The following is a 15,354-nucleotide window of genomic DNA, read 5'->3' on the forward strand; positions in this document are numbered from 1 at the left end:
TTCGATATAGAAATCTGGGATGACCATTTTCTTTCTCTTTCAGTATTTGAAAACTGTCATGTCACTTTCTCTGGCCTCCATAATTTCTGATGAGAAATACACTGTCATTCAAATTGTTTTCCCCTTATAGGTAAGGTGTCATTTCTCTCTTGTTGCTTTCAAGATTTTTTCTTTGTCTTCAGTTTTCAGAAGTCTAATTATGTTATGTTTGGTGTAGATTTCTTTGAGTTTATCCTATTTGCAAACACCTAGTTTTTTTTTTTAATCTATAGGTTTATGTCTTTTGCCAAATATGGTAAGATTTCAGGCATAATTTCTTTGATTACTTTTTCAGCCCCACCCTGTTTCTCCTTTCCTTTTGGAGCTCTGATGAAACAAATGTTTGGCTGTTTTGTTGTAGTCCCACAGGTTCCTGAGGCTCTGTTCTTTTTTTTTTTTAATTCTATTTTTTTTTTTTTAAAGATTTTATTGGGGAAGGGGAACAGGACTTTATTGGGGAACACTGTGTACTTCCAGGACTTTTTTTCCAAGTCAAGTTGTTGTCCTTTCAATCTTAGTTGTGGAGGGTGCCGTTCAGCTTCAAGTTGTTGTTCTTTCAGTCTTAGTTGTGGAGGGCACAGCTCAGCTCCAGGTGCAGTTGCCGTTACTAGTTGCAGGGGGCGCAGCCCACCATCCCTTGCGGGAGTCAAACCGGCAACCTTGTGGTTGAGAGGACGCGCTCCAACCAACTGAGCCATCCTGGAGGCAGCTCGGCTCAAGGTGCTGTGTTCAATCTTAGTTGCAGGGGACAGAGCCCACCATCCCTTGCGGTACTCAAGGAATTGAACTGACAACCTTGTGGTTGAGAGCCCACGGGCCCATGTGGGAATCGAACCGGCAGCCTTCGGAGTTAGGAGCATGGAGCTCTAACCCCTGAGCCACCGGGCCGGCCCTTAATTCCATTTTTTGGATAGGTTAATTTATATTGTCTGCCTGCACATTCACCCATGCTTTCCTCTGTCCTCTCCACTGAGTTTCTAATTTTGATTACTGTATTTTTCAATTCTAAAATTTTCATTTGATCATTCTTTATATCTTCTATTTCTTTGCTGAGGCTTTCTATCTTTTTGTTTGTTTCAAGCATGATTATAATTGTCCATCAAAGCACTTTTATGATGGCTGCTTAAAATCCTTGTCAGATAGTACTAAGATCTATGTCATCTTAGTGTTGGCATCTGTTGATTATTTTTCTCATTTATGTTGAAACTGTGTTTCCCCGAAAATAAGACCTAGCTGGACAATCAGCTCTAATGCGTCTTTTGGAGCAAAAATTAATGTAAGACCTGGTATTATATTATATTATATTATAGTATAGTATAGTATAGTATATTATATTATATTAAGACCCCGTCTTATATTATAGTAAAATAAGATCGGGGCTTATATTAATTTTTGCTCTCAAAGACACAGTAGAGCTGATTGTCCAGCTAGGTCTTAGGGAAACACAGAATTTTCTGGCTCTTAGTGTGATGAGTGATTTTCAGTTCTGTCCTGGACCTTTTGGTTATTACATTACAAGACTTTGTCTTACTTAAATCTTTTGTTTTAACATGATACCTCATTACAGCCTGGCAAGGGTGGCAGTCTAGGCTCCCCTCTTAGCTTTTGCTCACAGGGATGGGGATAAAACTGAAGTTTCCCCCCCAAGATATTTGGCTGGACTAAGGTGGGTATTGTCTAAAAGTGTTCTGTTTTGTTAGGCTCTCCTTTTTGCTAGGGAGAACAGTTTTACTTGGAGACCTTTTTTGTTCCCTATTTTTTGGGGGGGGTTATGAGCTTTCCCAGCACTCAGTACAGGATATATAAAGGAAAAAGAAAACCCTAGGGACTCATAGCATGCCATCCTTGGGTCCCAAGAGCCCTCGCTGGTCCTCCTTCTTCTCTCTACCTTTCAGAGTCTTCTGCTTGCTTTATAAATGCCCAGGGTTGTTAGCTGTCCTTAGCAGGAGGAATAGAGTGAAGAGCATTGACTTCATCTTGTCCAGACATGCAAGTGCAACATATGCATTTCCCCCAAACTGTTGTATTCAGTAAAATGGTCTTTTGTGAGAAGAGGAATTTATTTAAAATGAGAGGCCATCCTGGAAAATAGAGATAGCCCTGGTTTAAACTCCAATGACAGTGCCTGGATTCTGGAGAGGTTTTTTGTTTTGTTTTTAATCTATCTCCAGGTTTAAACCCCAATGACAGTGTCTGGATGGTGGGATAGTTCTTAGCCCAACAGGCACAGAGATTTGGAAAGTTTTACCATGGACACTCCTGGAAAGTTGACTTTTTTTTGGCCTTTGATCTTACTCAGTTTGTGCGTTTCAAAGAACTGAAACAGAGTCCACAACTCTGACCTGAGCTGTAGAAAACAGTGGTATTCATCCTTTTCCTCAGGTAAAATGATTGATTTTATGATCCAGGCTACGCAGAGATGCTCATTTATGTTTATAGCTTCACCTGAAAATTCTGTTTATAGCAGGAGATGAGAATCATGGGGAAATTACTTGGAGGAACAAACAAACCAAAAAGCAGCAAAATACTGACAGATTTTTTTTTTCTTTTCAAAAAAAGGAGACATTTAAAAATCGAGACTGGATAACCCAAAACTCTATTATTAATCATTAACTGCACACCATTGATACATGCTTTAATGACACTGAAAACAGATGAGGAGAGAGGGAGAGAAAAAAAGAGAGAGCAGACGGGGTGAAGAGAAGTAGGAGTAAGTGAGAGAGGGGTGGGAGAGGAGAGCAGAGAAGCAGCGAAGCCTCCACCTCTCAGAGACAAAGGAGGTGAACAGGAGAGGCCACTTTGTAAGTATGATCCAGCACCAAACCTGAAGGGCTATTAATTCACTGACCAACACTGACAGCTTTTCCAGCTGCTCTTTTCCCTTAGGCCTCAAGCTGCTCTGAATAGTGCAGTGGTTCTCAACTAGGGGCAATGTCTGGAGACATTTTTGGTTGTTACAACTGGGTGTGAGGGCTACTGGCATCCAGTGGGTAGAGCCCAGGGATGCTGCCAAACATACTACAATGTACAGGACAGCCCCCTACCACAAAGAATGATTCAGCACAAAATGTCAGTATGATTAAGAAATCTTGGATTAGTGTGACCTAGTCAGAGCAATTCATATCTGGATCAGTGATATCTAGGCAGTGATTGAAGGAATGATGTCCATTAGCTTGTCCCCCTTGTCCCCCCTTAAGGGAAAGCTTAGCCCTTTCCCTTGTCCCCCCTCCTTTTATGTGTGTCCTCAGATGTTCCAGGGTCTAAGTGCTAATGCGTGTATCCTTCCATCTGTGTTTCAGGGCGCACAGCAATGCAATCTCTAACTGCTGTTTTACCTTCAGTGGCCATTTCCTGTGTACAAGCTCTTGGGATAAAACCTTAAAAATATGGAATGTCCATACAGGGGAGTTTCGAAACCGTGGAGCCTGTGTAACTCTGATGAAGGGCCATGAAGGTTCTGTGAGCTCCTGCCACTTTGCCAGAGATAGTGAGTAATAAATACAAAAAAGGATTCTGTGTACCCATGGGAGTGCGGGGTTAGAGTTCCTCATGTTTCATTCACATGGACATTCCTTAGCACAGAGAGGTAATTTCCAATGATGTTGACAGTGAAGGTGGATTTATCCATGGGAACAAAAAGCCAAGAGAGGAGATTCATAGGCACAAGTTTGCAAGTGACAGACACTCAGCTCAATGTAGTTGAAGCAAACAAAAGAAATTTGTTAACTCCTGTAATGGGAAAGTTCAGGAGCAGGTCTCACTCTAGGGTTCAGACACTCAGACAACGCCATCAGAGAAACAACTCTCCTATTCTGCCTCTCAGATCAGCTTTTCTCTGATTTGGCGTTTCTCCTCAAGGAGGCAAAGATGGCCTCTGGTGGTCCAGGCCAACAGCAGTTCTGGTTGCTGGCGATCCTGAAGAAAAGAGACACACTCTGATGGTGACAGCACAAGTCCCCGGGAATATTCCCATTGGCTCAGCTTAGGTCATGTGCCCACCTCTGAACCAATCATTTTAGCAGAGGATGAAATGTTCTGATTGGCCAATTCTAAGTGACTTGCCTACCCCCCCAGAGCTAGAGGCTAGGGTCAGTACCTTCTGAACCAGAGGGACTGAGAATAGGTGAGGGGTGTTTTCCCATGGGAAATTGGGATGCTATTTCCAGACGAAGGGCCATGGGTGCAAGCAGAGGCAATGACAGGAAGCTGCCATGGCAGCTGACCCCAGTGGGGGAAGTGACTGCTCCTGACACCCAGGAGCCAAATATTACCCTCCTCCATCCTCAAGGAGTATGTGTATAGTGGGGATGGGGGTGGGGGGTCGGGGGGGCACCCAGCCAGTTACACACACATCAGCGCTTGACTTGAGAAATGCTAGGGTGCTTCTGAACAACTTTCCCTCTTCAGAAGCAGCCTTTGTGTAAGTCAGACTCCACTGTCCTTGGATTTATTGGGTTCAGAGTTGCCCACAATCATCACACTTTGCAGAGTCTGTACTTGTAAATTTGCCTACTGGCTAAAATTTATTTGTAGCCCTAAAATGAATACTCTTGACACTTTTGTAAGAGTAAACCCTGAAGTGATTACTCTTGGTCACTCGTGGATGTGCGAAGTGCAGCGGAAAGTTTGAGTTATGCACACGTTCCCAGCTGGAGTTGAACAAGGCGACCCGCTGCCTTCTTGTTTCATCTCTCTTATCATAAAGTGTCCTTTTTGTAGTCTATTTAGTGCCACATTTTTGCAATTTGAGCTTTTTGTTGGGGATTTTGCTATTGAAAATGCTCCCTTAGCATAGTGCTGAAGTGTTGCCAGCTTTCCTACACGCAAGAAAGCTGTTCTGTGCCTTAATGAAATGTGTCCAGAATCTCACAGGAACCTAACGCTGTATTTTCCTTAGGAAGATGGTTCAGTTTTTGCTAATTCAGTGTTTGCGACAACTTTATGGAATATAATTACCATGAATAATGTAATTGGTTGGGGGTCGTTGAACCGCCAGGAAGAGGTTTGAGTGTCCTCAGAGTGAGCCATGGAGGCACCTCACAAATGCGTCCTCAGCCCGCTTTGACCTCACCATAGGAGGAAGCAGTTGGCTGGGGAGGATGATCCCCTCGAGACTCTTTCATTTTGTGTTGCAGCATCTTTTCTCGTGTCTGGAGGGTTCGACAGGACTGTGGCTATTTGGGATGTAGGAGAAGGCTACCGGAAGCTCTCTTTAAAGGTACCAATGCCTGTATTAGATGGAGGATCTGGGCTTCATTCCTTAGTCATTCCATTCTGGGTGCTGTGGTGGGAATACAGCAGTGGGTGAGACAGACCTAGATGTCTCCTATGCAGCAGACATCTCTGTAGGGAAGGGCAGACAAGAAACCAACAAACAAATCATCAACACTGATGAGTGAAATAGAGAAAGCACAACAAAGTGATGTGATAGAAACAGGACTAAGCCTCAATGGGTGGGCAGAAAGGGCCCCTCGGAGAAGGTGACCTTTGAGCTCAGAAAGGGAGTGCAAGGAAGGACCGGATGAGTGAGGAGCTTGAGGGAAGGCATTCCCGGCAGATGGAAGAGCAAATGCTAAAACTCAGAGCTGGGAAAGTGTTCTAAGGACAGCAGAAATTACTGTGAAGAAGGCCGAACGCCATAACGAGGCTTACACAGGAAGCTGTGGAGCTCCAAAAGGGGGGTGTCCAGTGAGTGCTTTTGGCTGCAAGTTAGAGGAGACTCCACTCAAAGTAGCTCGACAATAAACCGATGAATTATCAAGCACAGCCAGAATCCAGAGGTTCAGCTTTAACCTCCCTGTGTTTAAAAATCCCTTTGTCCCCCTATCAGTTTGTTCTATTCACTTTTCTCCTCTTCTCCTCTCTATTCTTGCACCCTCAAATTCCTGTCCTTTTGTTATGCACAGAAGTTTAACCTTCTCTCTAGTTCTCTGTCCTCCTACCAAACCACATTGCCTCACCTGGTCCACCTCTTTCCATAAGGGGAAGGCCAAAGAATGATAACGGTGCTGACACCAAGCCCTGATGTCATTAAGTGTCTGAACCAGCAGTGCTGTCGACCTGCTCTGAGCTCCCTCGTATCTGAGGAGAACAATCCCCCACTTGTTTACGGACGAGTGATTAGGTTTGCATTTACTTGAAGCCAAAAGCCCCCTCACCTATCAGACCCCTGAGTGGTATTCCCTAGAACAAAGAAAGCAAGCAAAAACCAGCAAGAGGTGTTCTGGGACCAGCGAGGGATATAATTATTTTTTCCCCCATCCTGCTATTTTAAAAACACATACAGTGCCATGACATACACGTGTATCACAAGCCTTTACACTTTGTATTTCACCTGAAATGTCCTTGGTGGAACTGGGAAGCACAATTAGTTCCTCTTAAATGTAAGTAGCATTGTGTGCTTGCGTTTGTTTTTGTTGTTCTTATGAAAGCTTTTCCTCGAGGTCCTCCTTAAAGTTTATTTTTCTTCAGGGCCATAATGACTGGGTGATGGATGTTGCCATTAGCAACAACAAGAAATGGATCCTGTCTGCTTCAAAGGTAAAAGTGGCCCACCTTTGAGTGACTTAAACTCTCTTGCATTTGTGAGAACCAAAGATAACAGACGTGCTATTGTCAAGAAAAATTCCTGGGCAGGCTCAGTCTGAGGGCCATACCTGGCCAGGTCATTCCCAAACAGGCAGCTGCCTGGATACATGGAAAGGAGGTCCCTCCATCTGCTCAGGTGGGGAGTTGCCAGGTATCTCTGTGTCTGCACCACCAACATTTGTGTTTTATTGGAGCAAGGGTGTGGCCAGACTGGTGAGTGAGTGATAAACAAACGGGGCCTTGGAGGGGAAGGTGTCAGCTTGTGGATAAGCAGCAGAGACCACCCTGTGAGGTCCCAGGTGGGTCTCCTATCCCCACCTCACTACATCCTGAAATTCCTATGCCAATGGCACATTATTAGCCCAGGATATCCCGAGGCTTGTCCCAGGTGCGAGCACCGAGAAGTGGAGTCTCACCTTGCCCTCCACCTTTATTAAAGCCATGTAATTCTCTAGGCTGGGGGTTTCTATGGCTATGAGACCAGGGGCAAGACTCTGCCTACCATGACTAACTTGTTAGGGAGCCAACCTGGGATACCGCTGCACCTGACAGAAAAGCCATAATAATATAACACACAATAAAAATTCTATGGCTGCATTATTATTTTAATATAAAAACATGACAATGATTGTCAATTATATCTCAATAAAGCTGGAAAAAAGTAAAAATATAAAACAAAATGAGTGTTTATTTGAAATGATGTCGTATTCTATATCTTTTACTTTTCTATCACATAAATGCTATTATTTAAATGAAATAATAGGACTAGTTAACAGCAGCAATTAATAGTAACTGGTAGCAGAACTAATTAAACAAATATGTTTAAGAAAAAGAGAAAACTATTTTATAATGTTGCTTTCTGTCCTCTGATACAGCAATTTATTTAGACTTTAAAAAGTCTTTTGTGGGATATTTAACTTTTATAGGCTATATTATTGTATATTCTTAAGATACATAAATGTAAGACTTTTTAGAAAAGAGAATATAAATACAATAGGATTGATTAGCTATTTCTTACATTTATTTATATATTGATTTATTTTTCAAGATTTATTGAGATATAATTGACGTACAATATTGTGTAAATTGAGTGTGTATAAACTGTTGATTTGATACACTTATATATTGCCAAATGATTACCACTATAGCCTTAGCTAACACCTCCTCATGCGATATAATTACCATTTCTTTTTTGTGGCAAGAATATGTAAGATCTATACTCTTAGCAACTTTCAAGTATACTATACAGTAGTATTAACTATAATCATCATTCTGTACATCAAATCACCTAAAATTACTCATCTCGTAAGTAGAAGTTTGTATCTTTGACTAACATCTCCTCATTTCTCCCTCCCCCTCCCCCTGGCAACCACCACTCTATTTTCTGTTTCTATGAATTTGGCATTTTTAGATTTCACTATTCAGTGAGATCATAAATATTCATCTATTGGTCTTTCTCAGTCTGACTTATTTCTCTTAGCATAATACCCTTTAGTTCGATGCATGTTGTCACAAACGGCAGAACTTCCTTCTTTCTCATGGCCGAATAATGTTCCATTGTATATATATACATATATATATATCACATTTTCTTTATCCATTCATCTGTAGACGGACACTTAGGTTGTTTCCATATCTTGGCTATTGTGAATAATGCTTAAATAAATATGGAAGTGCAGATATCTCCTTGAGTTGATGGTTTCATTTTCTTTGGATACATACCCAGAAGTGGATTTGCTGGATCACATGGTAGTTCTGTTTTTAATTTTTTGAGGAACCTCCATATTTTTCTACAGTGGCTATATCGATTTACATTTCCACCAACAGGGCACAAGAGTTCCCTTCTCTCCAAATCCTCACCAACACTTGTTATCTCTTGTCATTGTGATGATAGTCTTTCTAACAGGTGTAAGGTGATATCTCATTGTGTTTTTTATTTGTATTTCCTTTATTATTAGTAATATTGAGCACCTTTTCATGTACCCATTGGCCATTTGTATGTCTTCTTTGGAAAAATGTCTATGCGGTTCCTCTGCCCATTTTTTTCTTTTTTTAATTTATTGGGGTGACAATTGTTAGTAAAATTACATAGATTTCAGGTGTACAATTCTGTATCACATCATCTATAAATTACATTGTGTGAGCCCATTTTTTAATTGGAGTTTTCATTTTTGTTATTGAGTTGTATGAGTTCTTTATATACTTTGAATATTAACCCCTTATCCGATATATGATTTGTAAATATTTTGTCCCATTCCATAGGTTTCCTTTTCATTTTGTTGACTGTTTCCTTTGCCATGCAGAAGCTTTTTAGTTTGATATAGTCCCACTTACTTATTTTTGCTGTTTCTTATGCTTTTGGTGCTATATCCAAAAAATCATTGCTAAAACTAATATCCATGAGCTTTCCCCCTATGTTTTCTTCTAGTAGTTTTACAGTGTTGGTCTTATGTTTAAGTCTTTAATCCACTTTGAGTTAATTTTTGTGAATGGTGTGAGATGGGGTGGGGGGCATTTCATTTTTCTGCATGAGGTTATCCAGTTTTCCCAACACTATTTAAAGAATGAGTAAATTAATATTTCTCCATTGAATATTTTTGGCTCCTTTGTCAAATATCAGTGATTGTATATGTGATGTTTTATTTCTGGGTTCTCTATTTTTATGCCAGTACCTCACTGTTTTGATTGCTATAGCTTTGTAATATAGTTTGAAATCAGAAGTGTGATGTCTCCAGCTTTGTTCTTTCTCAAAATTGCTTTGGATATTCAGGGTTTTTTGTGGTTCCACAAAAATTTTAGGATTGTTTTTTCTATTTCTATAAAAAATGCCATTGAAATTTTGATAGGGATTGCATTGAATCTATAGATGGCTTTGGGTAGTATGGACATTTTAACAAAATCAATTATTTCAATCCCTGAACATGGAATATCTTGTCATTTCTTTGTGTCTTCTTCAATTTCTTTCCTCAAGGTCTTATCGTCTTCAGCATGTAGGTCTTTCACCTCCTTGGTTAAATTTATTCCTAAGGATTTTATTGTTTTGGTGTTAATGTGAATGGGATTGTTTTTTTTTTTAATTTTTTTTTAAATTTCTTCAGATGTTTCATTGTTGGTGTATAGGAATACAATGGGTTTCTGTATGTTGATTTTATAGCCTGCAACTTTACTGAATTTGTTGAGTAGTTCTAGCCGTTTTTTGTTTGTTTGTTTGTTTTGTGTGTGTGTGTGTGTGTGTGTGTGTGTGTGTGTGAAGTGTTTGGGATTTTTCTGTGCATAAGATTATATCATTTTTAAACAAAGATGATTTTATTTCTTCCTTTTCAATTTGGACACCTTTCATTTCTTTTTTTTCCCTGATTGCTCTGACTAGAGCTTCCAGTACAATGTTAACTAGGAGGGGTCTGAAAAAGAGGGTTACTTCCGGCATTTCAAAGACATGTTAACCTAGATGCACAAGAATGATTGACAGGGCTTTCTTATGGCAAAGATAAACATTTTACTAAGGAAGTTAGAGACCTTGGGGTGTGTGACTATCCACCATGACCTGCCCAGTTAGGAATCTGTGATGAGATCACCCTGTGAGGTTACTTTCAGTCACTTGAGCTTTTCAGATTTATTACAGAGACCCTTGTCATTCCAAGGCTAAAAACTTTTATTATGAAAGACCCAACATCACAGTTACAGCAAATCACACTCCTTTTATTGAGTGTTGTGTACATGCAGGGCATTTAGCAGGTAAGATCTTTTCATTGACTTTGGTAAGAAGTTAATAGACTGAATAGAATTTGCCCAAATTTACATTTGCATTGTCTACTGAATAGGTAGACAGATAAGCAATGTCTAGTTTGATTTGGATAAGATGTCGACAGCTTTTGTCTTATGTTTTCCTCAGTTTCACTAAAATCTTCACAGAAATCAAGATGATTTGAAACTCCAGCTTTTGAATCAAAGTATCTAAGAGCATTTTTACTCTTAGAGCATTTTTACTCATTTTTACTCTTAGGGGGAGCATTTTTGTTGTTGCCATGATTGGACAAATCACTAGATACAATACAGAAATTGTGATTATTGGTAAAATCTGACAGCTCTACACGGCAAGGGCCCAACACATACTTTATCAAACTTTCCCTTTTTGTTCTCTCATAGGACATTTAGCTGCAGCTACTGAATCAAGAAATGTAACATTACTTTGTGTATTAGTTTTTTATTGCTACTATAATAAACCACCACAGACTTTACCCCTTAAGCAACATTTATTTAAGCAACATACATTTATGTAAGATAGAAATATGGCAACGTCTCAGTGGGCTAAAATCAAGGTGTCAGCATGGCCTTATTTCCGTCTGGATGATAAGGGGATAATCCATTTTCTTGCCCTTTCCACCTTCTAGAAACCACCCACATTCCTTGGCGTGTGGCCCCTTCTACCATCTTCAAAGCCTGCAACATTGCCTCTCTCTGTGCCTTTCTTCCCTAATCACATATTCCTCTGACTGAATGCTGCACTTTTAAGGAATCTTTGGGATTATGTTGGGTTTACCTGATAATCCAGTAATCTCCCTATTCTAAAATCAGCTGATTTAGCAAACTTAATTCCATCTGCAACCTTAATTCCCCTTTGTCATGTAACCTAACGTATTCACAGGTTCTGGGGATTAGGATGTGGACTTCTCTGGGGGCAGGGAATTATTTGTTGACCACTCAGTTTCATATGACTAATCAAGGGAATGATACAATAATGGATGTTCATTTGAGTAATATTCCCAAATCAATTCAGTGATCACTGTTTTCTAAGGAGCACTGGTGTCTTTAAAAAAAAAGATTTTATTGTTTAAAGAAGTTTTAGATTTACAGAAAAATTGAACAAATAGTAAAGACAGTTCCCATGTCCCCCCTCCCCTGACAGTTTCCACTATTATTAATATCTTACATTAACTGTGGTATATTTGTTGCAAACTATATTTGATGAACCAATATTGATACATTATTAGTAACTCAAGTCCCCAGTTTAAGTTCACTCTTTATGTCATATGGGTTTTGCCAAATGCATGTCACGTGTCTACCATTGCAGTATAATATAGAATAATTTCGCTGCCCTAAGAACTTCCTGTGCTCCACCTATTCATCCCTCTGCTTCTTACCCAGAAGCCTTGGCAACCACTGATCATTTTACGCTCTCTGTAGTTTTGCCTTTTCCAGAATGCTATATAGTTGGGATCATACAGTATGTAGCCTTTTCAGACTGGCTTGTTTCACTTAGCAATATGCATTTAAGGTTCCTCTATGTCTTTGCATGGCTTGATAGCTCATTTCATTTTATCGCTGAATAATATTTTATTGTATGGATGGACCACAATTTGTTTATCCACTTTCTTGTTGAGAGACATGTTAGTGGCTTCTGGTTTGAGGGTAGTTATTAATAAAACTGCTATAAACATCTGTATGTAGGTTTTTGTGTGGACATGAGTATTCAGGACATTTAGGTAAAATAATACATTTGGGCGATTGCTAGATTATATGGTAAGATTATGTTTAACTTTGTAAGTAACTGCCAAAGTGTCTCTCTTCTTTTAACAGCTTCATTGAGATATAATTCACTTACCTTACAATTCGCTCATTTAAAGAATGTAAAGTCCTGACTACAGTGGAGGAGCAGTTGTGCAGGGGCTGACCGTACAGAGCAGGGACTGCCTCAGCAGGGCTCGGGTGCCTGCTCAGGCTGCCCTTTTGGTGTGTCATCCATGGAGGCAGCCAGGTGGTGCTCCAGCTTGGTTCGAAGCTGACCAGCAGGTGTGCTGACTTCAGAGCCACCTTGGAGGGGCCCTGCCGCAGGCCAAGTTCAGTTGCAGCTTGTGCCTTGCCTGGGGCCACCTGGAATGAGCCACAACGCAATCCATGGAAGGCTGCCATGTATGCTGAACTTAAAGGTGCCTGGGAGAGGCTAAGCTGTGAACCGAGGCCAGTTGCCATTAGTGCCGGACGTAGGGCTGCTCAGCAAGAGGATCAGGCCATGCCGAGGCCAGATGCTGCTTGTTTGGGTTTTGTGAACATTTGAGAGATTTTAGGAAAGTCTGCAGCATGAGCCAAGACAGACCGTTTGTATGGGAAAGCCATTGGAAGCAGCTTGGGGGGGCCTGCAAGTTATAATATGTATCAGTACTTCATTTCTTTTTGCTGCTGAATAATGTTCATATATATCACATTTTATTTATCCATTCATCAGAAATGGGATTATTTCCACCTTTGGCTATTGTGGATATTGTACTATGAAGATTCATGAACAAGTTTTTATTTGAACACCTGTGCTTTATTCTTTTGGATATATTCCCAGGAGTGGAATTGCTGGGTCACATGGTAACTATATTCATTTACTGTATTTGAGGAACTGCCAGACTGTTTTCCAAAGTGCTGAACACTTTTTTTGCTTTCTAGTGAGAAAGCCTAGGAGGGTTACAATTTCTCCACATCCTTTTTTTTTTTAAATTAAAGTTTATTGGGGTGACAATTGTTAGTAACACATCCTTTTTGATTGTAGTAATCCTAGTAGTTCTGAAGTGATGTCTTGTAGTTTTGATATGCATTTCCCTGATGACTAATGATGTTAAACATCTTTTCATGTGCCTATTAGCGACTTATTCCGAGGGTGCCAAAAAAATGTACACACATGACTATATTATATTCATCTTTTGTTATTGGTGTATATCAAGTATTACAATTTTTTTTTTTTAAAGATTTTATTGGGGAAGGGGAACAGGACTTTACTGGGGAACAGTGTGTACTTCTTCCAGGCCTGTTTTCCAAGTCAAGTTGTTGTCCTTTCAGTCTTAGTTGTGTTGGGCGCAGCTCAGCTCCAGGTCCATTTGCCGTTGCTAGTTGCAGGGGGCACAGCCCACCATCCCTTGCGGGAACTCGGCAACCTTGTGGTTGAAAGGATGCACTCCAACCAACTGAGCCATCTGGGAGCTCAGCGGCAGCTCAGCTCAAGGTGCCGTGTTCAATCTTAGTTGCAGGGGGCGGAACCCACCGTCCCTTGAGGGAGTCGAGGAATCGAACTGGCAACCTTGTGGTTGAGAGCCCGTGCTCCAACCACCTGAGCCATCTGGGAGGCAGCTCAGCTCAAGGTGCCATGTTCAATCTTAGTTGCAGGGGGCAGAGCCCACCATCCCTTGCGGGACTTGAGGAATTGAACTGGCAACCTTGTGGTTGAGAGCCCACTGGCCCATGTGGGAATCGAACCGGCAGCCTTCGGAGTTAGGAGCATGGAGCTCTAACCGCCTGAGTATTACAATTTTAATACAGTTTTTTCCTTTCTTAAAATGTGTATACATTTTTTGGTCACCCTCTGTATATCTTTACTTTCTCGATGTATGTCCTTTGAAGCACAAAAGTTTTAAATTTTGATGAAGTCCAGTTTATCGATTTTTCACTTTGTTGCTTGTGGTATGGTGTCAGATTTAAGAAATCACTGCTTAATCCAGGGTCACAAAGATTTACCCCTATGTTTACTTCTAAGTTTTATAGTTTTTTAGTTCTTCTAGTTATAAAAGTAGTTCTTCTAGTTTTATAGTTTTAGGTCTTGGCACCCTGGTGAAAAATAATTGACCATAAATGTGAGGGTTTATGTATGAACTCTCATTTCTACTCTATTGACCTATGTTTCTATCCTTATGCCAGAATCACACTATCTCGATAACTGTAGCTTTGTAATAAGTTTTGAAATAGGGAAGTATGAATCCTCCAATGTTGTTTTTCTTGTTCAAGATTGTTTTGGCAATTCTGGGTCCCTTGAATTTCCATATGGATTTTAGGATCTGTTAGTGAATTTCTGCAAAGAAGTCAGCTGGGATTTTCATAGGGATTGTGTTTAATCTGTAGATCATTTGGCGGGGGAGGTATTGTCATCTGACCAATATTGAGTTTTCCGATTTATTGAACATGGGATGTTTTTCAATTTATTTATGTCTTCTTTAGTTTTAATAATAATTTTTAGATTTTGGTCTTTAATGTTTGCACTCCTTTTGTTAAATTTATTCCCAAACATTTTATTCTTTTTGATGTTAAATGGAATTGTTTATTTAATTGTATTTTTAGATTTTTCATTGCAAGTATATAAAAATACAATTGACTTTTGTGCATTGCTTTTGTATCCTGCAATCTTACTGAGCTTGTTTATTAGTTCTAATAGTTTTTTTTAGTGGCTTCCTTAGGATTTTCTATATACTAAGTCATGTAATCTTCAAATAGAGATAGTTTTACTTCTTCTTTTCCAATGGATGGTTTATAGTTCATTTTTTCCCCACATTGGTATATTATTGAGAGATGAAAAACTTTTGATTTAGAACTTGCCTGTCTTACTTAGGCCAGACTTGTGAGCCTCAGTGACCATGTTGCTTTCACATCCCCTTCTCCACCAAACCCAACCCCAGATGACTTTCTGCATATTGCACGTATACTTTGTTCTGGTTATTTATCCCCCAATCTAGTTTACGTCTCTGTTTATCTGTCATTAAACTGAGTTGTATGGCCTTCTTTTCGTGACGTCTGGGTCATTCTGGCATTGCTCTTGTAATTGTTCTCATTTTAATTATCTTAACTCTTCAAAAACGTGATCCCCGAATACACAATGTTAATAGTTCTACCAGTATTATCTTGAAATAAAGCACAGCAGTTAATTCACAGGTAAAATCTAAGGCAGACTTTTAAAACTCACAATTACCGTGCAGTTAA

At 40.0% G+C, this 15,354-nt stretch overlaps 1 protein-coding gene across 1 annotated transcript in view; it reads left to right on the forward strand.

Moving 5' to 3' along the window:
• The window catches only part of WDR88 (WD repeat domain 88), a 33,729-nt gene that overhangs the window by 15,827 nt on the left and 2,548 nt on the right, over positions 1-15,354 (forward strand). Inside the window, exons 7-9 of the mRNA XM_033129231.1 lie at positions 3,339-3,526; positions 5,175-5,257; positions 6,511-6,579. Coding sequence (XP_032985122.1) covers positions 3,339-3,526; positions 5,175-5,257; positions 6,511-6,579 — 340 coding nt within the window. The remainder of the gene's footprint in view (positions 1-3,338; positions 3,527-5,174; positions 5,258-6,510; positions 6,580-15,354) is intronic.

The sequence above is a fragment of the Rhinolophus ferrumequinum genome, chromosome 15 (genome assembly GCF_004115265.2).
Source record: "Rhinolophus ferrumequinum isolate MPI-CBG mRhiFer1 chromosome 15, mRhiFer1_v1.p, whole genome shotgun sequence".
Classification (NCBI taxonomy): Eukaryota; Metazoa; Chordata; class Mammalia; order Chiroptera; family Rhinolophidae; genus Rhinolophus; species Rhinolophus ferrumequinum.